At 46.6% G+C, this 25,509-nt stretch overlaps 1 protein-coding gene across 5 annotated transcripts in view; it reads left to right on the top strand.

Annotated features, from left to right (window-relative positions):
- UNK (unk zinc finger) overlaps nucleotides 1-25,509 on the top strand; it is a 35,189-nt gene that overhangs the window by 2,211 nt on the left and 7,469 nt on the right. For 2 of the 5 annotated variants that reach the window (XM_059048067.2, XM_067020564.1), the window contains exons 2-13: nucleotides 3,162-3,418; nucleotides 3,707-3,872; nucleotides 3,998-4,100; nucleotides 18,751-18,960; nucleotides 19,974-20,150; nucleotides 20,290-20,420; nucleotides 20,993-21,128; nucleotides 21,676-21,793; nucleotides 22,793-22,877; nucleotides 24,077-24,219; nucleotides 24,631-24,831; nucleotides 25,406-25,471. In XM_059048067.2, coding sequence (XP_058904050.1) covers nucleotides 4,042-4,100; nucleotides 18,751-18,960; nucleotides 19,974-20,150; nucleotides 20,290-20,420; nucleotides 20,993-21,128; nucleotides 21,676-21,793; nucleotides 22,793-22,877; nucleotides 24,077-24,219; nucleotides 24,631-24,831; nucleotides 25,406-25,471 — 1,326 coding nt within the window. In that variant the 5' untranslated portion in view covers nucleotides 3,162-3,418; nucleotides 3,707-3,872; nucleotides 3,998-4,041. The remainder of the gene's footprint in view (nucleotides 1-3,161; nucleotides 3,419-3,706; nucleotides 3,873-3,997; nucleotides 4,101-18,750; nucleotides 18,961-19,973; nucleotides 20,151-20,289; nucleotides 20,421-20,992; nucleotides 21,129-21,675; nucleotides 21,794-22,792; nucleotides 22,878-24,076; nucleotides 24,220-24,630; nucleotides 24,832-25,405; nucleotides 25,472-25,509) is intronic. The other 3 variants (XM_067020563.1, XM_059048070.2, XM_067020565.1) reach the window with 3 other exon arrangements.

Below are 25,509 nucleotides of genomic sequence, written 5' to 3'. Positions count from 1 at the left end.
ATTTTCCCTGATGCTCTTTGAGTGCCCCACATCCCCTTTGTCTCCCAAGTTGTGTGCAAGTTTAGAAGGATCCCCAAGTGTACCTCAGTCTTGCTGGAGATTTTGGAAGTTGGGGGTTGAACAGCCCTTAAGGGGAACACAGTAATGCTGCCTGGTGAACCAAGAGCAAGAAGCATGTGTTGGAGTAGAAGGAAGTAGACAAGAGGAGCGCTTGTCTGTCACTGATGGAAGTGAGACCCATTGGGAGACTCTTTTGGGATTAGGGAACATCGATTTTAGGAAGTGTATTGGTTTCTTTGTGAGATTCTCTGTTATTGGTTGAAATCATTTGAAACTTTTTGTGGACTTACGTCTGACTCATGTTAACTATAGCTTTTCTAATATGGCCATTTGCATTGCTTTCTTACTGGAGTTCTTTCTGCAATCCTGCCGCTGGCTTTGGTGAGATGGTCTTATCTCAGAGAATTCAGTGATCAGATGAATGGTGTGGTCAGGCAACAGTAGGGTCTTGATTTGGATATCTGCAAACTTCACCTTATTGGAACTTATTTATAATCACTGGTTGCTCAGATCACGTTTTTTCAGAAAAATACCGATAACATTTTGAGTAATGTGAATCTTGGTTTCAGCAACCTCTGTTTCTGTGTTGTGTTGTCATTGAGTATACTATGGAGTCTATATTAGAAAGGCTTTCTAATCATTTTGGAATTGAGAGATGAAACAAGTCAACAGCTGTGTAAATGTTAATATGAGTCTTTGTCCTCTTGATGCTCATTTGTTTAAAATCTGTCTTTCCATTCCTTGTGGGGTAAGTACAGAGTGATCAGTCTTGGCTCTTAAAGTGCCTTAGCAGCAGATGAAAAGCCCAAGCCTGATTGGGTGGTTGGAGGTTGGAGGTGTTCCCATCTCTTTATTTTCTGTTATCTGTTCCTGTGTGTGTGTGTGTGTTTGTGTGTGTGTGTGTGTCCCCAAAAATCAGAGATGGAAGTCAGTTGTCTTTCTTGGTAGATTTATGAGCATTCAGAAACCTTGATGATATGGAAAGCTTCATTCGGGTCTGAGGAGCAGGGAGCATGAGGACACTGATGATGGCACGAGTACACTTGTTGACTCTGAATTTATTTATTAAAGGTGAACCCATTTGTTTTCCTTGAGGGTTAGGAGACACGAACATTTTAATTTTGATTTCAATATTTGCTATAAAATTTTGAGCTGCCGAGCATTTTTTTCATTCTCTTTTGTAGCATGAATTTCCAGAATTTGTTCCAACCTGAATGTGACCTTATCTAGTGCATTGATCCCATTGTTGAATACAGATATAGACTCCTTGTTTTTTTTTTGAATGTTTGTTTGTTTTTATATTTTAAAACTTTCTTATACGTTAATATTGTGTATTTTTTTGTACCTGATGTTAATTGAGATTATGTGACATGCATTAATTTTGCAATAATCTAGAAGAGATTTGCATTAAAATTGAATCCCACTCATCATAATGTCAGTCTTGGCAAACACAGTTGAATCCATCAAAAGCAAAAATTGTGTTCCTGTTGGCTTGCTTCTTGCCCTTTATTCTTATAGCACAACTAAAGTCCTAGAGTTTGAGCCCTCCTTTTCCCAAACCAAGAGGATTATTTGTAACATAGTTTGAAGGATAATTATTTTGTTGGCTTTTCTTTTTTTTAAGCTGTTGAATATTCTTACTTTAAGGGAAACTTAGAATTAATCCTTTCAGAAAATTGGTGTAGTGGGCACTTGTGCTAGACTTATTCATCCCTTTTAGATAACGGTTATATCAGAATTTCCTCTGTTGTACAGTTCCAAGTATTTGATTAGCACTAAGTAAAATGATAATATGCATGTATTAGTACTTTTCAACACAAGAACCATGTGACCTCTTGCTAAGTGATTTGTCTTTTTTTTTGACAAAAACTAAATTTAATGCAGCTTTATTTAGAACAAGTCCATCTTATATTTTAGAAGAGTTTTATAAAAACAGACTGAAGAATGGGAAATTTTGGAGCAATTTACATTCTGAAATGTATCTACAAGTTTAGCTAACTGGGCTTTTTTACTACATAACAGTTTTATTGTTAAAGGTGTATAGCTGAAAGGTCACCAAAAAACCTGCCTTCTTTAATAAAACATTCCAGTTTGGGGACTTCCCTGGCCGTCCAGTGGTTAAGATTCTGCGCTTCCACTGCAGGGGGCACGGGTCCAACCCCCAGTGGGAACTAAGATCCCACATGCTGCGTGGTGTGGTCAAAAAAATCCCAGTTTTGGGAATTCTCTGGCAGTCCAGTGGTTAAGACTTGGTGCTCTGACTGCCGTGGCCCAGGTTCAATCCCTGGTCCGGGAACTGAGATCGCGCAAGCCACGCAGCACGGCAAAAAAAAAAATTAAGTTTTTGACCTCACTATTTTGACCCTGTAAGAGGATATAAACCTCAATGACATTAAATCATTTTTGGATTCTTTTACCTGCAGTTGATTTCCAGACCTCTTAATTCTCTTGTATTAAAGGAAAATGAAATTCTAGTTTATTGACAGTTACTTGGAGGTTTCTGGCCACTGGTTGATTTTTTATAGGTAGACAGAGGATAAGTGCTTTATACCTTCATCTAGCCAGGTGTCGTTTTAATTTGGGACCGTTTCCTGGGCATCTTTAAAGAAGAATAATGTAGCAGTACTTCCATAGATAAACTACTTTGAGGGAAATTTGTTAGTTTATACATTATGTAAATGTCATGAGCTTCACTTGATTGCATCTGATTGTGTTTTGGAAAATCCAGGCAATGAACAGTATTTAAATCATTATTGCAGATTGCAATAACTTTGTAAATACATTACTAGAGCACAACTTGTTGCACAATGGAAGTCATTGGAAGCATTGCTTAGCAGCCTCAGCAAGAATGAGTTAAATTACCAATAAACATTTCTGGATCTTGTTTACTTGTTTATCAAGGAGAACTAATTTCTTGCAGGGCAAAAATTGAGAGCTCACTGTGGCCTTCAGGCAAGTCCACAAAATCCCCAGTAATAAGTGTTAAGTGCCCATGCTAAGGGTAGACTCAATTTTAGCACCTAGTTGATATTTGCTATAATCTAAATTAATGATTAAAGTGAAGATTTGCTTAATGGTTAAGTTTTTTTGTTTTAATCCAGCTATGTTAGATACTAAAGAAGGCTTCCCCACAATCCATATGCATCTGCTTTGACTGGTGGTTTCTATCAACCTACAAAGACTGTGGCTTATTGGTGAGGGCAGCTGGACAACTCTGAGAGCAACTTAGAGAAATCCATCTTGGGCACACTCTATAAAGGAGCTCCTTCTCTGCAAATAGCACCCCAGATAAGTGCACAAAAGCAAGACACCCTCGTGGACCTACTTCCTCCCGCTTTCAACACCCTGATGCCTGAAGGTGAGGTCTCCTTCCTGTGTGTCTTAGAAGCCGTGAGCTCACTTAGGTAATGAGAGGCCTGCAACAGCCTGAGCACCACACATCTGCAGCCTTTCCTACCAGACCTTTGCCTAAAGGTTATTTTTCTCATTAGGAGAGACTCTAGGTTAGAAGACTGATGAAAGTAAGGTTGCATTTAAAGCTACATTACTTAAATAGAGAACTGATCTAGGGATTATTTTCCCAAGTGGGGACAATATTTGCTTAATCATAAAGTTTTTCATTTTGTTTTTTGTTTTTTTGATCCAGCTGTGCTTGATACTAAAGGAGGTTTTCCCACATATGCATCTTCTATATTTTGAAATTACAACTATGGACAGTTATGGCTAATCATAGTAGATTGTCTTCCCTTCTTTTAACACCTTGGATGAATTTTGGGGCACACTAATGTGTTATGTGAAGATGGATGTTGAATGTAAGTTTCTCTGCCATTCTTAGCCAATATATAAAAATTACATTAGCCTAATTGCTAAAAATGCCAAGGATTTACGTTCAGTATCTTTCTGGACAATGTAGTTTTCTTGTTTTCTTACCATATAGATACTCTATAGATTCACCCCAGCCAGCCATCTTAAAATACCTGCATGGGCAACAGAGAGATCTACGGAGAAAGTTTGGGTAAAATCATTGCATATGAAAATAGGTATGGGGTTTATTTTGGGGGGGATGGAAATGTTCTGGAATCAGACCATGATGATGGTTACACAACATGATGAATATCCTAAAAACTAATGAAATGTACACTTTAAAGTGGTGAATTTTTATGCTGTATAAGTTACATCTAAATATTTTTTGAAAAAAAGCATTGTTATAATCAGTGTATATGAGTCCCTCCTACTAGAGAGGCCTTAGACACATGGCCTGTCAGGGCTTGGCAGCATCATTCAGCATAGGAAAGCCTGCAGTTTGTGAAGAGCTCTTGGCACCCTTTTCCCAGCCTTCTCAATGGCTTCGTCTCCATGTATCCATTATAGGCGAATGCCTCCATGTTGTAAGTCTGAGAAGATTCTTTTAAGAAGTGAATACTCAGCAAGTTTGAGACTCCTAGTTGTTGGTAGTTGTACTTTAAATTGTCTCTGAATTGATAACCATTGTAAAGAATAAGCACACTTTTCCCAATACCTTCATAAAATGAATTGTGTTTACTTCCTAGGGTGGGTGGGAGGTAGAAGAGGTTGCTGTTCTGCTAAAATGAATTGATTCTGTTCAGCAGGTATTGTGATGATTGTTCTAATGTTCACATGGGCATTTTTATAAGAATAGGCCATGTGTTTTAGGCATTTAAAGTGATATCAATGGCTATAATATTTTCGTTCAAATAATCACAACAAACTTTTAATATTTTCTCTATAAAATCCCTCAACTTTCACCCCTTTTTTCTTTGCCAGTGTGTAGAATTTGACAGCAGTATCAAGAGCTGATGAGAAGGAGAAGATGGAAAGGAGTCTAGCAACTTAAAAATCTCATAGCGTTCTCTGTGAGGTGACCTTTTTCCTGTTGGTGGCTCAATTTATTTAGGAGACAAAGAAGATACTAAGGCCTGTGATAGTATCGTCATGTCATATCTGAGCTTATTTTCCTCCCTTTCCTTATTCTTTACATCACAGTTTGCTTTTTGTGTTCATAAGTTGACTCATTTGTTTCCTATTAGTATTTGAAACACCATATGGCCACCATAAGTCCTAACAAAATGACTTCTAATGAGGAGGGGAAGACCCATGTTCCCACCTTCCTATGAAGTTTTGGCCTATTCACAAAACTACCCCATTGAAGAGAGATAGTTATGCTTAGGAAGGAAGAGGTTGATAAAAACATTTGGCATGGTGTTTTATGACTTAAAATTCTAAGTAGTAGTTTTTATATCTAAGCTTTTATTAATTTTGGTAAGAACATTACTATATACTTTTTATTTCACTTTTAGTGCTAAGAGGTGCCAAGCATCTGGTAGCCTGCCAGTTTAGGATTTGTGTAAGTCAAACAACATAAATTAGAAATTAGTACTTATATTTTCTTATTTAAAACCAAACAGAATAGATTTTACTATTGAACTTTTATAATGAATACATAAAATGAATATTAAATATCCAATAGAGTACATTGAAGTTAACATTTCTGTTTTTGTTTTTAGTAACTTATTTTATGGTATTGTAATTATGGCCTGTCAAAAACTCCCAGACATACTTTCAACAGCTTCTAGAGAGCCACTTATGCTTATTTGTTACTACTCTTGTTTTTCCTGTAGCTCAGTTAAGAAAAGCATAGTTAACAACATGGTGTTTAAGACTAGTGACTCTAGGACCAGACTCTCTGGGTTTGAAGCCTCACTTTGCCGCTTACTAGCTGTGGGACCTTGGGCAAGTGACTTCCCTCTTTGTGTGTCAGTTTCCTGATGATAGCAATAATACCTGTGCCGAGGGGTAGTTATGAGGATTAAGTGAGTTAATGTATATAAAGTGCTTAAAACCATGCCTGGCACTTAGCACAGTGTAAGTACTATTCTTCTCAATATCTGAACAATGCTCAGGTTACTGCTTTCAGTTGCATTGCTACCTCCTTCAACAGCCTGTGGGTCCGTGTTGTCTTCTGAGCATTCTCTTCTCTTCCGTATCCATTCGAATTTCACTTCAGTCGCAGTTCTTATAGCCTCCATCAGCCTGGTTATATCTCAGACAATGAATTTGTGTTCTCAACGGAACTACTGTTTCAGGGATCAAGACTGTTGTGCAGAAGTGTTCAAAATAGCACATCAGTTAAAATCTTTGTACTAAAATGTTTGTCAAATTGGAAGCTTTTGAGGCCAGCTGTTTACAGGGAAACTTTGAATCAAAACAAGGTGTTATCTAATTTAGGGAATGAACCAGGGTTTTCAGTACTCCTCACATATTCTCCAAAATCAGTGACGTTGAGTCACTGATTACATGAACTTTCCTCAATTTTACCAGTTCCAGGATCCTTAGGGCAAGGAGAAAATTATAGACAGAAGGAACCAGGAACACCAACGTTGCACCGTTCATGGTTCTTGTTAGTTCTTGGGGCCGGGACATGTCACAGGTATCAGCTCTTTCCCAGTGAGAATGGGCTGAAATCATTTGCTGGTGAGTGACTCCATCCTACCTTAAAGTGTTTGCTTGCTTAAGTGCCTGTGGTGCTTGTACTGTGGGTTCCTGTGTATGTAACTGTGTGTTAAAACAGTTTCATTGTATGTAGGAGGTTGGTACTGGCCCCAAGGTCTTTGGCTAAAACCCAGTTATAGGATTAAAGCCTGTCTTAAAGATTTAGACATGTGCAGAAATTCACTGGATGCTTATTTTGTTTGCCTGAATAATGCTATCTGGGCTTGCTTTTTCTGCCAGAGAGAGTGTTCTAAACCAGGATCACTTAGAAGATAGCACATTATCTTATCTTAAATAAAGATTTGGACAAATAATTGTCCAAATATTTACCAATAACCAATTTTAGCTTTATTTGGCGTTGTTTTTTTAAAAAGCCATTTTTTTTTGGTAACTCCTACTGGTGTGGTTATTGTCATAAAGTTGTATGGTTTCTGGGTTATGTTTGGTGTCAAAACAATGTGTATGTATATCCTTACAAACATTGAATCCAGAACTAATAGTTTACCTAAAGCTCTTCAAAAATGAGGAAAGATTTTCAGCAAATTGTAAGAAATATTTATTTTTACACACACACACACACACACACACACACACACACACACGGATAAGTAATTTAGGATTCTTAATCTACTGCTTATCTGCTCTTACAATATTCTCCTTGAAGTTAAAAAAGATTTTATTCTCAAAGTTACAAATGAAGAGTCTTTGGGAAGTCGTGAACTGTGAGCTGTGACTAAATTTCTTTCTAGGAGTTACGTATGGGGAAAATAAAGTAGCCGGCAGGGTTAACATAAACGTGGAAAACAGTAGATTATAGATGTGCCATTTGAGCCTTTGCACACCACACCGTTGTCTTCGACAGTGACTGGAGGTTTGGGGGTTATTTTGTTTGTTTTGTTTTTCTTTCCTGTGCTAGTTGCAGAATCCTATCACATTGTGGCTAGATTTCAATAAGGAATATTTAGGAACAGGACCATTTCTTGCATTTTAAGATTGTGTTTCCATGATAAAGCTTGATTATTGCTTGAAATAGATGAAATTCGGATTTAATAAGACTAGCTGTAATAGAGATGAACAGCGGTGGCTTATTAGGGATATGGGTACATCTGTCAGGGTGCCAGATCTCTGCTACCGCTGTGTGAGTCCCATGAGCAGTGGCCACTGACTAGCCAGGAGGGCAGCCGGCTCCCCAGGAGCAGAGCCATGACCTTCCGTCGGCGAGGTGTCAGGCGTGGGTTTCTCCGGTCAGCTCTGCCTGTCGCCCCCTTTTTGTTGGGCTCACAGATTGCTGTTGGCTGTTCACTGTGCACATTGGGATCAAGTCCCGAGCACACACCATCTCCTCCTGTTGCTTCTCCAGAGGCCATCATTGTCTTGCCTTGTGCCTTTTTATCCAAATCTGACCATTTTACATATGTATCCATATGTATCCAATCAGACTTTACAGATCATAAGCAGGATGACATTCTAATAGTCATTTGTTTTACAAAAGGATTTACCACAGTTCACTTGTAACTTGAACTCTTCTGACTTATTAGCATCATGCATCTTTCATTTAATTTTGGAAAAGCCACAATAACCACTAAAATCAATAATACTGTATGTAGTTTTCTTTCTAGTTTTTCTTTCTGCATATAGTTTACCTAATTGTCCAGTTTTATATATATATATATATATATTTTTTTTTTTTTTTTTCACTTAATGTATCTCTAGTTTGTACCCAGCTTTTGCCAAATAGTCATCATAATACCTTTTAGTTGTCTGAGGAAACAGAAGGAGGAATTTAATGCGTCTCTGTCTATCTCAGCAGCACTTACAGAGTGAGCCGTCCCACCGGTTGCTTTTCCAGTCTCTGCACGTGGAGCTGAGGATCTTAAATTAGTGTTGAGCGTGAGGAACAAGGCGGTGCAGACTCTGTGGGCAAAGTAGCTAGAGAAGTTACTTCTATCTTAATTGCCAGGAGAAGCCTCTAAGTTGCTTGTCTGTGTTTTGCTGTGTTAGTGCATAGCTGCTGCGGACCAGCCTCGTACCACTTGGGTTGCTTGGACACTTTTGCTTTTTCTTGGACAAACATGTCCTGAACACCTGCTACAAGCTGGCTTTGTGCAGGGGTACAAAGATGAATAGAACTGGCTGTATACAAAGCAGTTGAAATCAACTGTGGTGGGGCCATACCTGCTGTATTCACACAGTGTGGTGGAAACATGGAAGAGAGGGCAATTAATACCACTGGGCAGGGCAGGAAACTCTTATGCAGAGAGAAGCCAGAAGGGCGATCCAGACACAGGAGCAACATGATTGAAAGTATGGAGGTCAAAAATGAGGGGAGGTGGGGCTTCCCTGGTGGCGCAGTGGTTGAGAGTCCGCCTGCCGATGCAGGGGACACGGGTTCGTGCCCTGGTCGGGGAAGATCCCACATGCCGCGGAGCGGCTGGGCCCGTGAGCCGTGGCCACTGAGCCCGCGCATCCGGAGCCTGTGCTCCGCAACAGGGGAGGCCACAGCAGTGAGAGGCCCGTGTACTGCAAAAAAAAAAAAAGAGGGGAGTCTATGGTGTGTTGAACAGAGGTCAATAAACTATGGCTCGTACGACAAATCTAGCCTGCTACCTGCTTTTGTATGGCCCGTGTACTAAGAATAGTTTCTGCATTTTTAATGGTTGAAAAAGAATACTTCATGGCACATGAAAATTATATGAAATTTAATTTTCAGGACTTCCCTGGCAGTCTGGTGGTTAAGGCTCTGTGCTTCAAAGGCAGGAAGTGTGGGTTCCGATCCCTGGTCGGGGAATTAAGATCCCACATGCTGTGTGGGCCCCCCCCCCCAAAAAAAAAAGAAATTTAATTTTCAGCCTCCATAAATAGAGCTTTATTGGAAGCCACACTCATTGGTTTAGATATTGTCTATGGCTGCTTTTGCAGTTTAACCACAGAGTTCAGTAGTTCCGATGGAGACAGACTGTTGCTCTGCATTGCTCTTCAGTGCACTACAAATCATGGTGACACAGTTACAACTTGACAGCGTTTCCAGCGCCATGTGTGTCAGCATGCCACAGTGTTTTATTTATTCTTTACTACCAGTGCCTAAGTATCACGTCAAAATGAGAAGACAAGAATGGACTTGGAATGTCGTGGTTTTAGGGCACCAGGGGAGTGTGGATTTTCTTGTCACTGAATTAGTTGACAAAGCTATCTGTAATTAAAAAGCTGTGCTGAAAGAAACCATTAACATTACCAGACTACATAGTTGTCACAATATTCCCAACTCATAGAAAGGCAACGGTCAGAAAAATTAGAAAATCCTAAAGAGACCGTTCTATTACAGCAGAATTTCTTCACAAAAACGAAAACGAGGCTACAACTGAAGTAAGTTTCTGAGTGGCTCGTGTTAGCCAGGCAAGGAAAGCCATTTATGGATAGAGAATTAATTAAATTATGTTTGAGGGAAGAAGCTGAAGAAACATGTCCAGAGAAAACAAACTTGTTTAAGAGCATTAGCCTTTCAGCAAGAACAATTTCTCAAAGTGTTGAGGTCAATGGGAAAAACATCAGTAGTCAATTAGAAAACAAGGCAAATGATTTTGTGTGGTTTTTCTTGGCTCTTGATATGTCAACAGAAGCTACTGTCTAGTTTTATTCATGAAGTCAATGCCGCGTTTGAAGTGACTGAAGAAGTAGCTTCTATGAATAGTCTACTTAAAACAACTACAGCTGAGGATATTTTCTTTTCAAAAACATTAAGAAAACACTAATTCACGAAGGCCTGAAGTATAATCTGCTGATATCTGTTACAACGGATGACGGTAGGAATATGTGTGGAGCAGAAAAAGATTTAATTGGACCAAATTTACAAAGCTTATGAAAACATAAGATGTTTAAAGCCTGTGGTTATTCATTGTATTATTCATCAGCAGGGACTCTGTGGAAAATATTCGAATCTGTCATGAGTTCTTGAACTGCTAGGATCAGTGATGAGCTTCACTCCTTCTTGTGGACTTAACAACCCTCAATTCCATGAATTTTTATCAAAAATAAAAGCCGAATATTCTGGCATGCCCTACTACACGAGATAGCTTTGCAGTGGTGAAGTTTTCTTGTAATTTTTTGAGTTCAGGGCTGAGATTGAAATTTTTCGGAAAGAAGAATCATTCTCAACCTCTATTACCAAATGCTGAATGTCTTTGGAAATTAGCTTTTGCTGCAGGCTTGATAATGTTTCTTAATGAATTCACCCTAAAATTACAAGGCAAAACATCACTTATATGCAAACCTTATGTTGCAGTAAAGTCATTTTGACAACTAACGTTTGAAACGTAAGTCATGTCAAACTGCCTTACACACTTCCTCTGCTGCCAGAAGTTAAAACAAAGGTGAGATCTCTATCCCTACACAAATTTACCATGGATATGATTTCATTGATTGATTGATTGATGCATTGGGTGTTAGTTGTGGCACGCAGGCTCAGTGCCACACAGCATGTGGGATCTTAGTTCCCCGACTAGGGATCGAACCTGTGTACCTGCATTGGAAGGCAGATTCTTAACCACTGGACCACCAGGGAAGTCCCTATCATGGATATGATTTCTGAACACAAATTATAGTTTGAGCAGTGATTTTGCATCTTGATAGGAATACAGAGGAAATTTCCATATTTCAAAATCCATGTACCTTTGCAAATGAGTTTATGCCAAACCTTCAATTGGAAGTAGTTAAAAGAAAAGCATCACATGGGGGGGATATATGTATACTTACAGCTGATTCACTTTGTTATACAACAGAAACTAACACAGCATTTATTGGAGCAATTATACTCCAATAAAGATGTTAAAAAGTATCAAGACACTAATAGAATTCTATAAATGTCTTCTAAGACCAATATGCTCAATTAAAGTCATGCTTGTAGAATGATAACAGCATTTGTCAGCACCTATCTGTGTGAAAAGACATTTTCAAAGGTGAAATAAGTAAAACCTTATTACAGAATCAGCATTAACAGATGAACATTCGTAACCAATTTTGGTGAAAGGGACCCCCAACTTTGCAAATGTTATTCCTGCCACCCTAAGTCCATTCTTTTTTTTTAAATTTATTTATTTAGGTTGTGTTGGGTCTTCGTTGCTGCGCACGGGCTTTCTCTAATTGCGGCAAGCGGGGGCTACTCTTCATTGCAGTGCTCAGGCTTCTCATTGAGGTGGCTTCTCTTAGCTGCAGAGCACGGGCTCTAGGCGCATGGGCTTCAGTAGTTGCAGCATGTGGGCTCAGTAGTTGTGGCGCACGGGCTTAGCTGTTCCACGGCATGTGGGATCTTCCCGGACCAGGGATCGAACCCGTGTTCCCTGAACTGGCAGGCGGATTCTCAACCACTGCGCCACCAGGGAAGCCCCCTAAGTCCATTCTTATTAGTAGACCTGTGTTACCAAAAATTGTAGCCAATTATTATTATGTTTTCACCAATAAAAAATGTGTGGAAATTTGTTTTTTCTCTTGTTATGTAAGTACGTATGTAATATCCTCAGTTTGGCCTTTTAGCCCTCAGAGTCTGAAATACTTACTATATGATCCTTTACAGAAAAAGGTTTGCTGACCCTGCTATAGAGTGTAGCTTGCTGTTGGCGAGAGGAGCCAGTCAGTGGCAGCAGGGGAGGTAGAGTCAGAGTGAGGCCATGCTAAGCACAATTCTAGAAGCGGGGGGTAACTAGATAGATACAGATTAAATCATCAGCTACGTCCTCCCCATTGCCTCTAAATTTACGTGGTTTTGGGACTTCTCTGGCAGTCCAGTGGTTAAGACTTTGCCTTCCAACACGGGGTGCGGGTTCAATCCCTGGCCAGGGAGCTAAGATCCCACATGCCTTGCGGCCAAAAAAACGAAACAAAACAGAAGCAATACTGTAACAGATTCAATAAAGACTTTTAAATTGGTCCATGTCAAAAAACCAAAATCTTGGAAAAAAATGAAAAGAAAAAATAGGACTTCCTGGTGGCGCAGTGGTTAAGAATTCACCTGCCAGTGTGGAGGACACAGGTTCAATCCCTGGTCTGGGAAGATCCCACGTGCCGAGGAGCAACTAAGCCTGTGCACCACGACTACTGAGCCTTGTGCTCTAGAGCCCGCGAGCCGCAACTACTGAAGCCCGTGCACCTAGAGCCCGTGCTCCACGATGAAGAGTTAGCCCCGGCTCCCCGCAACTAGAGAAAGCCCACGCGCAGCAACAAAGACCCAGTACAGCCAAAAGTAAATAAAAATAATTAATTAAAAAAATAAATTTATGTAGTTTTTCTAACAGTCATCTCTAATACTTTTCTGTTTATTCAAATTCTGCTCACCTTCCTACCCAGAGGAGAGTGAAACACCCAAACAGATAAAGCTATTAAGTGAGACAATTTAGAATAGGATTTAAAGTTTAGCTGGAGGGAATCCCCTGTGGTTAGGACTCTGTACTTTCACTGCCAAGGGGATGGGTTCCATCCCTGGTCCTCAGAGGACTAAGATCCCGCAAGCTGAGCGGTACAGCCCCCAAAAATAAAGATTAGCCGGAAATTGAGCTGGTAGCAGTTAGCACTTGATTTAACACCTTCAGAGTGATGTAGGGACTTCTCTGGCAGTCCAGTGGTTAAAACTTCACCTTCCAATGCAGGGGGTGCGGGTTCCATCCCTGGTCAATCCCTGGTCAATCCCTGGTCAGGGAGCTAAGATCCCACCTGCCTCTTGCAGCCAAAAAAACAAATACAGAACAGAAGCAACATTGTAACAAATTCAATAAAGAGTTTAACTATGGTCCACATAAAAAAAAAAATCTTAGAAAAAGTGATGTAATTTACTGAATATTTTATTAATTCCTTAATGTTATCACTGTTGGTTTAATGGGGCAAGTGATTGAATTTTGATTTCAAGTAGCCTGATTTTTGCTGTTTTAGAATTTTGGAAAGTAAAGATAATCCAGGAAATATTGAAAGTATCATTTGATTTTTTAAAAAAATGTTTGCATGTATTTGATTTTAAAAGTTTTTAGGGAAAGGTATTAGTTTTATAAAGCAGTTTAGTAATATGATACCTTATGATTATATTTGTGTAAAAATACTGGGAGAAAATTTACCAAAAGTCTAGCATTATTTGTGGTGGGATTAAGGGTGATTTTGCCCTTTTTTTAAAAAAAATATTTTTAAAATTTATTTTTATTTGGCTGCATTGGGTCTTTATTGCTGCGCACGGGCTTTTTCTAGTTGCAGTGAGCGGGGGCTACTCTTCGTCCCGATGGGGGGTCTACTCTTCGTCCGGGTCATTGCGGTGGCTTATCTTGTTTCGGAGCACCGGCTCTAGGCTCTAGGTGCGTAGGCTTCAGTAGTTGTGGCTCGTGGGCTCTAGAGCACAGGCTCAGTAGTTGTGGCTCACGGGCTTAGTTGCTCCGCGGCATGTGGGATCTTCCCAGACCAGGGCTCGAACTCCTGTCCCCTTCATCGGCAGGCGGATTCTTAACCACTGCGCCACCAGGAAAGTCCCCCCTTTTCTACATTTAAAAATGTTTTGTAAGTGGGCATGTTACTTGCACAATGATCCTTTACATTTACAAATAAACCATTAATAGGGTAATTAATATGATGTCCTAAAAAGGAGTGAAAGATAGCTTTGATTGAAAGTCAGCCCCTGTTGGGACAAACATGCGGGCATTGCTCCTTCGTCAAGGCGAGGCTCTGAGCAGCCTCAGTGTTCCTCCAGCCTTCGCTGATCCTTCTGCTGGGAAGGGCAAAGGTGTGGCCTTTTCCATCAACTCTGACGGATTCAGGGCCTGAGTGGTTTCTTGACTCATCCTGGCCACAGTAGGTCACTGAGGCCTTGCAGTTTGAAGCTAGTCCACGTTTATTGTCTTCTATCCTTGAGTGCGGGTATTCCTGGGAGATGGAAGGGTGAAGAATTGAGCTCTGTGGCCCTGTGCGCCCTCCAGGTGTTGGAGTGGGGCAAGGGTGGTTGGCGAGTCTTCTCTCCTAACCAGGGATTCCAGGACTTCTTGGTTTTCCTGAGAACTGGTTGAATTGGAACGAGTAAGTCTCAGCCTATTTTCTTAGATCTTATGCTTTCAAACCTTTAAAATGGAAAGATCGGTTGGAGCTTAATGGAGACAGTTGTTCATTTCCACTGAAAATTTGTTTCATTTCAATCCATGAAAGTAGAATAGAGTGATTTCTAAGTGCCTTTCTCCTTGCTGTCTGGGCACTGCATTGCTGGTTAGCACAAGGTTGGAGAGGGACAGGAACAGGGAGAGTGGGAAGTTCTGACTAAACATTTTGGTTCCCAGGTGGAGGATGGCACAGTTCTGTTAATGGCTTAAGCAGAAGGTTAGACATTTCTCTCATTGATTATTGTTGGTTGAAAGTGGGTGTTCTGCCTGCCTAGATTCAGTCATTTGGCCCCTTCTCTCATGAGAAGCTTTTCTGCAGGACAGTCTGCCCTATCTGCAGAGTTACAAATTCCTGCACTGTAGTGCTTTTCACAAGGGAATAGGATTAAGCTTCCAGCTCTCAATGTCTGCCTGTGGGCGGCATCATAAAATTGTTGATATTGCTTTGTAGGCTTTGCCTCTTGTGCGACTTCTTGTTACATTCATTCAGCAAACTTTGTCACTGTACTGGTTTATTACATGCTTGCTGTCAAGGACTTTATAATCTAGTAGTAGAGGAAAATGTATACATTAATATGCAGTGCAGGATAAGGACTATAAGAAATGTCTAGAGAAAGTGCTGTAAAAGCTTAGAGTTGATAACTTATCTGGGGGCAAGGGCAGCAGGGGGAGGATAGGTGGAGGTCAAGGAAAACTTCATGGAAGTGATGGCATCAGAAGATTAATTACCATTGAATTCATCCTTGAAAGATTTCTACAGGTGAGGAAGGGGACATGAACAAAGGCAGGGAAGTTAAAGATCTCTTTGCAAGACACCAAGGACTCCAGTGTTACTGGATTCAAGAGAAATGAGGCTGGAAGAGTACATTGGACCGGACGTGTAGGGCTTGAAATGCCAGGCCGAATAGTTGGCCTTTATCAGTGGCTACTGGTGGAAGCTAGAGTCTTTTAAGAAAGTGAAAATTAAATTTGGGTTCTGGGGAAAGTGATGAGTGCTGTGCAACATAAACTAGACAGGGGAGAGGCCAGACACAAGGAGACCGGTTTATTAAAAGGCACCAAGTGCCTGACCCATGGCGTTGGGAGCGGAGATGAAGAGGCTTAGAATGAGGTAATTTGTTGCCTCCATGTCTTGCCTCTGTGACATCTCTGCCAGCTGGAGCCCTTTGGAGCCGTAGCATCTGTAGGTAGCACTGTGGACATGGCTGCCCCAGGGAAGCAGGCTCGCCAGGAGCTCTCTTTCTCCGAGAGGACAGACTGTGCCCAGTCACTTCTCTGGACTGCCTCCCTGGGTGTTTACTGAGGCGGTGATACTAAGCAGGCAGATGCCACTCTTCTTTAGGGTTGCTAGATTTAGCAAACAAAAATACAGGATGCCAGGGACTTCCCTGGTGGTCCAGTGGCTAAGACTCCGTGTTCCCAATGCAGGGGGCCTGGGTTCAATTCCTGGTCAGGGAACTAGATCCCACATGTATGCCTCAACTAAAGATCCTGCACATGGCAATGAAGATCCCGTGTGCCGCAACTAAGACCCAGCGCAGCCAAATAAATAAAAGAATAGAAACCCAAGCTATGCTTAAAAAAAAAAAAAAGAAAACAGGATGCCAGTTAGATTGAAATTTCAGATAATGGATTATTTTTTAGTATAAGCATGTCCCACAAAATATTTGATTTATCTGAAATTCCAGTTTAACTGGGTGTCCTGTATTCAATCTGTTAGTACTAACTATCAATACTTCTCATTCTTCCCTGGCCCTGGGATCAGCTTCCTCCACTCCCATGTCCCACCTGTTACCTCCTGAATTAGTCTCCTGTGGGTCAGGAGTCAGGTAGAGTGCGTGCCGTGCAGGAGAGATCAGTCTAGCAGTTTGGGGGGTTGGTGTCCCAACTCAGTGCCAGGGTTTGATACTGCCCCGTACTGTACCTGTGTGCAGTATGCAGGGCAGATTTCTGTCCATAACCAGACAGAGAGGGAGACAGGAAGAAAGACCTTACGCTCCAATGTCAGAGGGGCTGTGAGAGGCTCTACGGAGCCTTCCAGGTTTCAACCCAGTGTCTCAGAATATATCTGCAGCCTGGAGATGATATCCCTGAAATGTGGCTCCTCCCACACCTCACCTCATCCTCATTTCCCTTTTCTAGTTCTTCTCCTACCCCACTCACATTCCATAAAGGCGCTTGGAGCTCTTTGACTTAGGCCTACTGTTTCTAAGCTCAGACTGTTCCCTTTGCCTAAAGCACCCTTCGCACATTTTTCACCCACAAGTACCTCTCCTTCCCTTCCCCCTTCCTCTGTGCTAGCCTGGGTCAAGGATCCTTCCTCTGGCTTCCCAAAGAGCCCTCTGCAAACCTTCCTCATAACCTTTTCCACAGTTTATTGATTCCACCTGTTACTGGTGTGTCTCCCATGAAAATATGGGCTTCCTAAGGATAAGGACCTGCTACCTCAGTGTCCTCAGTGCTCACCACCATGCCTGCACCTAGTAGGTGCTCAGTAAATAGGTGCTGAATGAATAGGATGCGATTTGGAAGCTTCATTGCCCCTTAAACCCCCATCTGTGTTCTTTAGGGAGCATCCAGCTCCAGCTTCCCCTGCGCAGCACGTGCGCCTGGACACTTCTCCACACTTCAGGGCGGGGAGGATTGGGGGTTTTTTGCCACGCCACATGGCTTGCGGGATCTTAGTTTCCCCGACCAGGGATTGAACCCGGGCCCTTGGCAATGAAAGCACGGAGTCCTAACCACTGGCCTGCCAGGCAATTCCCCTTGGCTGGGAGGCTATTACAGCACTCTCGTTAGTGTTAAAGAAAACCTGTCTGGGAAGTCTCAGCCCTGGACCTGCCTGTCCCCACACCTTCCATATGCCCGGACTGATGAGGCCCTGCGTATCCCGGCATGAGCCAAAGACGTGGGCTGGACCTTCTCGCCTGTTTCCCAGGCATTCCAGCTCCAGGTGGCTGCTCTCTCCACACTCCCTTCTGCACACAACCTTCTGTGCCTTCTAGAACCATCCTCCTCACTGGCATCAAATGCCTTCTATCAAGCCATTTGTTGTCTTCATTGCTAGGGCTTGAAGGAATGAATAAAGAGAACTGGGCTGCCTGCTTGTGCCCACTGTGTGTCTGTGTGCGTATGTGTCGTGGGGGGCAGTGGTGGTAAGTCTAAGAAACCCTCCACCTGGACACAAAGTGAATGAAAACACGGATGGATGGTATGGTTCTGTAAGGGGGTAAGTGGGTCAGGCCTTCCACTGGGTGGTGTGGGGGGAGGAGCTTCGGGTTGTCTTGGGTTTTAGATGCAGAGTAAAGGAGAGAGGTGCAGGCTGGGAGGACAGACAGAGCCCCCCAACCCCAGGTTAGTCAGGGCAGAAATAGAATACCTCAGCTGCTGCAGGTACTCATTTGCAAGACTCTTGTGGGAGACAAGGCTGAGAGAGTCTCTTCAGATGCTTCCAACATGAGCTTCACAAACATACTTGGGTGGTGCTAGGAAATGTCTCTGGAAGGAGGTCAGTGGACAGGACAGTGATGACCCGTGTCAGTGTTCCAGAAGGACACCTTGTGACCTGGGCTCTCAGCTCTAAAGCAGCAGCCATCCTGGCCCTCGGCCCGGTGTCCCAGCCCTGCTCCTGAGACAAGTGAGGCCTCCAGGAATTGGCAGGCAGATTGGGCAGCAGAGACCCTTGCAGGAAGTTTTGGAGAGGCTCCTCGAGCTCTGGTTTGCATCCTTTTCCCTGTGTTCAGTGGTTTGGCCTGGGAAGCCTCGGGGAGCGCTCAGAGAACAAGCCACTGATTAAGCCCTCCTCTGGTCGCCATGGCAGGCAGCTGACCACTGAGGGCCCTTGTGGTCTATGGTTCCTGCCCTTCAGGCTGGCCGGGGACCTGCGTATTAGGAAGGATCCTGATGCTGAGGGCCTGCCTTAGCTCTGGGTCTTTTCTGGTGACTCAGTTGAACTAGCCCCCCCAGAGTAGGGCCCTTGGGGGACTTGGTGGCCAACTTCTTGCTGGGAAACAAGGGACTTAACTCTCCGCTCCTGGCCTACCCTACTCGGGGGCTCTCCCTGCAGGTACCTGAAGGAATTCCGCACTGAGCAGTGCCCGCTCTTTGTGCAACACAAATGTACTCAGCATCGGCCCTACACCTGCTTCCACTGGCATTTCGTGAACCAGCGACGCCGCCGGTCCATCCGCCGTCGGGACGGCACCTTCAACTACAGCCCCGACGTCTACTGCACCAAGTACGACGAGGCCACAGGCCTCTGCCCGGAGGGCGACGAGTGAGTGCTGCCCAGCCCGCCCTCAGAGGAGCCCCCTGTCTCCTGGATCAGATGCCCTCAGAATAGTCCAGGCAGAGTCCAAGAAGCCAGCCAAAGCCTGCCTTTGGGGACCTGCTGCGGCCTGGCCCACCTTCCTATGGTTGGGACCTGGGTTCAGACCCTGCTGTCATCTGGGGGAGACCGACCCCTTCTCCTTTCCCCTCTTTTGGGAAGCCCTACACAGGCCTTGCTTCTGCTAAGCCTAAGGGCCACATCTGAACCAAAGTGGCTTCCTGGGCCTTCTTTCCTGGTCCCGTGCAGGTCACAAGGACCCTCTCCCCAGCCCATACTACCCACTCCATCCCATGCAGTTCCCACCAAGGCTGGCTGTTAGAGACATAGAGCCTCTCTAGTTCCCTTTTTGCTGACCTTAAATATTTTGCCACAAAGCTCTGTGAAGAGACAGGGGGTAACAAACGACAAATGCGGGGTGGCAAACCTGGGAGGGTCACTGGGAGGGAGTGCTTACTGATCCCGCCTAATGTGCTTTCAGCCGCGCGGCGGTGGTGATGGAGGCACTGCAGGGGGCTCTGTGGGTGCACCTCATTGAACCATCCCACACCAGCTCTTCCGTTTCTCCCAGGGGTGAAAGGCTTGCTCACCCCTCCCCCAGCTTCATGAAGCACCCAGGGCCCGAGGGCGTGGGCTTTGGCTTCTCTGAAGACCCCTGACCTAGGCAGTGTGTGTTCTCCCAAGAGTGCCCCCCTCCGGATCTTCTCTTCAGGACAGCCCAGGGCCCTGGCTGATAATCTTTGAGAAGCTGAAGTGGGAATGCCAGGCCTTTCAGGCCCCACTCTGGGCTACAGCAGCCCCGGCAGTGGGAGGGTGGCTCTGTTCGCTTGCCTCCTTGGCCCACCATCATTACACCCGCTGGGTCATGAGAAAGCCTTCAACGGGCAGGGAAGGGCACGGCTGGTAGCCCAGGCTGCAGGGGGCAAAGGTGAGTGACCCCCACCCCCGCTGCTGTGTTTCAGGTGCCCATTCCTGCACAGGACCACAGGGGACACTGAGCGCAGGTACCACCTGCGCTACTATAAGACTGGAATCTGCATCCACGAGACAGACTCAAAAGGCAACTGCACCAAAAACGGCCTGCACTGCGCTTTTGCTCATGGGCCGCATGACCTCCGCTCCCCTGTCTACGACATCAGGTGGGCTGATGGCTGAGGGCCGGGGTGGGGGCCTGGCTGCAGACACGGTGAGTACCACCGACGGAGTGCAGGGCTGGCACTCCGGTTCCTTCCTCCTCACGCCCCTCCCCGCTCTCTCTGTCCTCTCCTCTCTTCCCAGGGAGCTCCAGGCAATGGAGGCCTTGCAGAACGGCCAGACCACAGTAGAGGGCAGCATAGAGGGCCAGTCGGCTGGGGCCGCAAGCCACGCCATGATAGAAAAAATCCTCAGCGAGGAGCCTCGGTGGCAAGGTGAAGGTGGCCACACGAATGGCCATGCCCCCTCCCACCAGCTCTCTGTCCTCCCCCCTCTCCTCCCCATGGCTGCTCTGAGGGCATGGCCCACCACCACCCACTGCCTCCTCCAGCCCAGCCACCACCTCCGCTGGGAGGCACCTGCCCCCTCACCCCACCTCACGCACCACCGACTGCAGCCCTGGCATCCGGGGGCACTTCCGGGGCAGTCTCCCCAGACACACCTTGCCCTGCTCCCGTCACCCCAGGCGCTTCCTAAATTCCATCAGGAGGCTTTCACACATACACAGTCGTACACATATATGAGTCCACACACGTGTGTTCTCAACCCTCCTGCGGACGCCCTTTGAACTCTGTGAGCCGTGAGTATCTCCAGTGAGGGACGACGGCATCCTCCTTACCTCTCTCCTGGGTCTCAGTCTTGGCATTGGCCCATGAGGAGGTGGCCCTGCTCATACCTCTCACAAAAGCCTCGGCTCCTAGACTCCTTCCTAGTGGCTTCTCCTTTCCCTCCCCGCGCCCCGCCCCTGCCTCACCCACCTGACCCCTGCCTCTGGCCCCCTGTGCAGAGACCGCTTATGTGCTGGGGAACTATAAGACGGAGCCGTGCAAGAAGCCCCCACGGCTGTGCCGCCAGGGTTATGCCTGTCCCTACTACCACAACAGCAAGGACCGGCGGCGGAGTCCCCGGAAACACAAATACAGGTCCTTTGGCCCAAGCAGGCCAGCCGTGGGAGGGAGGGTGGCAGGGAAGGGATCACGGCAGGGGCTGCTTGCACTGTGCTCTCAGGGAGGCCAGCCCTGGGCATCACAGAATCACAGGACCCAGGTACGAGGGGAGAGAATGGTCAGGGTAGCTGAACGATAGGGGGCCTTCCTGGATCCTCCTTTGGCATGGAATGAGGATCTTGGGTTAGAAGCCCCTCTAGTTTGGATCCTGAGGGGCGTCTGCCAGGGCCCAGCTGTGGTGTGGTTGTAGCCTGGCTCTCCTTGGGCTGCACAGTGCTCGGGGGGAGGACTTGGCTGAAGCGAGCAAAACAGTGTCCTTGGTGATGCAGCCAGGTTGGGCCAGAGAAGCAAAGCCTGGCTTCTGGCTCCAGTAAGGCCCTCACTCTGCAGCTGATGTTTCCTACTTCTGAGCCTGGCTTTGCAAAGCCGGGAGACCAGAGAGGGGCCCTGAACCGCAGCGATCTCATTGGCATCCCCCAGATCCTCTCTGCGTCCATCTGATCGCGCCCTCTTATTTAACCAGGTCATCTCCGTGTCCGAACGTAAAACACGGGGACGAATGGGGTGACCCTGGCAAGTGTGAGAGCGGAGACTCCTGCCAGTGCTGCCACACCCGCACGGAGCAGCAGTTCCACCCGGAGGTGGGCCCTGGGGGTGGTGCCCGAGCTGCAACCCTTCGAGGCTTGGGGGTGGCTTAACATATCCTCTTTGGAAAGCAAGGAGAAAGGAAAAGAGGGTCCGGGCCGATGCTGGCAGAATCCATCCTGACACCGTCCTAGGAGAGGGATTTGTAGCCATGGGCTCCCCCGCGGGCAGTACCTAAAGGAGCCCCACACCCTAATTTGGCAACTTTCCTTGTCTGAGCCCACACTCACCGAGCAGCCCTTGGCTCACGGTTTTGTTTCCCCGAGCCCCCCTGATAGAGCATGCACTGGGCGTGGTGACTTGGCCGTTCTGGGCTTTGCACCACTTGTGGTACTTAACATGGCATCAAGATGTAAAAAATAAGAAATCCCCTTACTGTTGTCCTGTACCATATGAGGGCCTAGGGTACCAGCAACTTCCCTGATGCAGCCCCTAGCCCCAGGGTATGGCCTGGGCTCCGTCAGTGTGCCACGATCTCATGTATGGTATGTATAGAGGCATGTGCTGTCCCTTCCCTTGGTTCCATGGAGGTCAGGACACCCTGAGATAGATACATAGATAGAAGCTACGTTGTGTGGGCTGCAGAGAGCAGGGTGGAAAGTTAGGCCTAGCGTAGATCCCAACCCACGGTGCTCCAGGGTGGATGGGTGCTGCCTGTGAACTTGGCTCCCTTAATGCCCAGAGGCCCATTGGAAGGTCACAGCCCTGGCCAGGATCATGAGTGAGAGTAGCATGGAGAAGATCCCTTCGTGAGAGCTGGGTCAGGGCTGGTTGCACCTGTGACCACAGGAGGGGGTGGTCCCTGGCGTGCGGGCGGCAGTGTCTGCTCACTCTGGCTTGAGTAAGCAGTTGGCAGGGAGAGACTTAGGGAAGCGGCATCGGGTGGGGAGGAGACAGGAGAGATTTCTAAGCTAACCCAGCCATGCTGAAGGCACCCCCAGCTGCCTTTCTCTCTGCCCAAGCCTGACCCGCCTCTGTTCTGCTCTGCCCTCCAGATCTATAAATCTACCAAGTGCAACGACATGCAGCAGTCGGGCAGCTGTCCCCGAGGACCCTTCTGCGCCTTCGCCCACGTAGACCGTATGCTGTTCCCATTGCCCTGGGGCAGTGCCCTCTCCCCCCTCCCCTCCAGTCCCCCCTCCCCCTAAGTTCAGTGTCAGCCAGCAGTGGGCCCCTGTCCCCACTGGAAGTTCCATTCCCCCACCCCCCTGCCCCACCTCTCTGGAACTGGTCTCAAAACCCTGGAGCTTCCAAGGTCGTGAGACAGCAGGGACTGTGCCCCTGGTTGCACACTCAGTCCCAGGCAGGGTGAGGCACCCTCCCCAAGCCAACTAGGCAGATCCCAGCAGCCACCCCTTGCCACACCCATGGCAGACATCACTAACTGAACACGGCACTCTGCCCTGCTGAGAGCAGAGCTGTCCAATCAAAATTTAATGCAACCCCCCTTAGGTCGTTTTAGATATTTTAGTAACCACATCTAAAAAAAAAGAAAAAGAAATAGGTCAATTTTTAATAATATGTTTTTATTTAACTCAACATAAAATAATATCATTTAAAATACAGTCAATATAAAATCAAGATATTTTCCCTTTTTTTTTCAAACCAAGTCTTTGAAAGCTGGCGTGTACTTGAATAGCCGCAGCACATTCCAGTCCAGACCAGCCACGTTCCGGGTGCTCAGCAGCTGCACGTGGTCCTGGGCTTCGGTACTGCTCGGTGCAGCTCCCGACCACCGCGGCCGGTCTCAGAGACGGGTTTGAGTTACAACCTGTGTCTACCCCAGGCCACTGCTCTGTTTGTCCTTAACCTCTTTCTAGCCTTAGGCCTTACCTCTGGGATTAGAGTGAAAAATAAACTGAGATGAGGGGGAAGCACACATGTGGCGCAGAGGTGGGCCCAGCCAAGGCAGCACAGAGAAGTGATGAATGGCCCAAGCTTTGGAGTCGTGTGGATTGGGGTTCAAATCCCAGCTCTTCTGTTTCCTAGCTCAGCCCCCTTGGGAGATATTATACCTTACCTCTCTGAGCCTCAGTTTCCTTATCTGTAAAACGGAGACCATGGTATTACTTCTATCTTCTAGTCATTGTGAAGATTTACGATTAATACAAATTGCCTGGCACATAGTAAGTGCACAGCACGTGATATTAGTAGAAACAGAAGCCTTCCCTTTATACACAGGGGGATGCATGCTCTCCTTTAAAAGAGACCCAGATGCATTTTTGGAGAGACAGAGCTGGCTCAGGAGCCTGCTGACACCCTGCCCTTGTCTCTTGCAGAGCCACCCCTCAGTGACGACCTGCAACCTTCCTCAGCTGTGTCCAGCCCCACCCAGGCAGGTCCCGTCTTGTACATGCCGTCTGCTGCCGGAGACTCGGTGCCTGTGAGCCCTTCCAGCCCGCATGCCCCTGACCTCAGCGCTGTACGTGTCTGTCCAGGGGGTGGGGTGGGCACCATGCCTGCCCAGAGCCAACACCTGCCTCTTGTGCCCTGTGCTTGGGGAGGAGGCCTCCGCCCAAGGGTTCTGCCCTTTTCTGCCCCAGGGTTCTTCTCTCTGTCAAAAGCTGGTAGTGGCTGGAGTGGTGTCCCCAGAGCCCTGCGATCAGCCTGGGTAGAGCTGATCACAGGTAGTAGAAGGGACAAAGCCTATCCGCCCCCCAACACACAGCTTCCGCATGAGGTTCTGGGTCCTGGGTGGTGGTTGCTTCCCCCTGGCCAATTAAAAAGGAACTGAGCCTCTTGGTGAAGGATCTCCCTCCCACGCGGGGATGGAGAATGGGCCATGCCCCAGCCTGCATTTTGCCCACCAGCCTACTCTCTTCCTTCTCTGCAGCTCCTCTGTAGAAACAGCAGCCTCGGCAGCCCATCTAACCTCTGTGGCTCCCCACCGGGCTCCATCAGGAAGCCCCCGAATCTGGAAGGCATTGTCTTTCCTGGGGAGTCTGGCCTCGCCCCTGGTAGTTATAAGAAGGCTCCTGGCTTCGAGAGGGAAGACCAGGTGGGAGCTGAGTACCTGAAAACTTTGAAATGCCAGGTAAGGGATGAGGGGGCGGCCCAGTGAGGTTAGCGTGGGCTGCCCTTCTGCGTGCGACGAGAGAAGCCCTGAGGGTTGTCCTGGCCCAGCCGTGGGGAACGTGACTGGGAGCTAGGAGGCCCCTGTTCCAGCCTCTGCAAGACTGAGCAGAGTGGGTGAGGCCGTCCCATTTTACAGAGGAAGACAGGCAGGGTAGAGGCTGAGCACCTCGCCCCGCCTCAGAGCCAGTTAACAGAGGGGAAGGGGTTACTACCTCAGTCTCCTGACCCCACGTCCGGACTTTTCCCCGCCTTGTGCTGCCTTGGCGGGACAGCAGGGCCTTGGGGAGCAGGACAGGAGGGGTCTGGCACCGGCTTATCTGTGACTTGGAGTCACAGGGAGGAGAGGAGCAGCTCCCCGAGTTCCCAGGGTAGGGAAGGGGGGTGCGTGTGCGTGAAGGGGGGCTGTGCAACAGGTGTCTATGCCTCCTTGCCCCCTCAGTGAGCCATGGCAGGTTGGTGCTTAGGAGGACTCATGGGCTCAGGGTCCCTCCCTAGCACTACATTCATCTCCTGCTCCCTGACTTTTCTCTCAGGCCAAGTTAAAACCCCACTCACTAGAGCCCAGGAGTCAAGAGCAGCCTCTGCTTCAACCCAAACAGGTATAGAGCCCTCAGCCCCCTTTCTCCCCTTCTGGCAC

This window comes from Kogia breviceps, chromosome 19 (assembly GCF_026419965.1).
Source record: "Kogia breviceps isolate mKogBre1 chromosome 19, mKogBre1 haplotype 1, whole genome shotgun sequence".
Lineage (NCBI taxonomy): Eukaryota > Metazoa > Chordata > Mammalia > Artiodactyla > Physeteridae > Kogia > Kogia breviceps.
The sequence above is the reverse complement of the archived record's forward strand: the minus strand, read 5'-3'. Positions and strand labels throughout refer to the sequence as shown.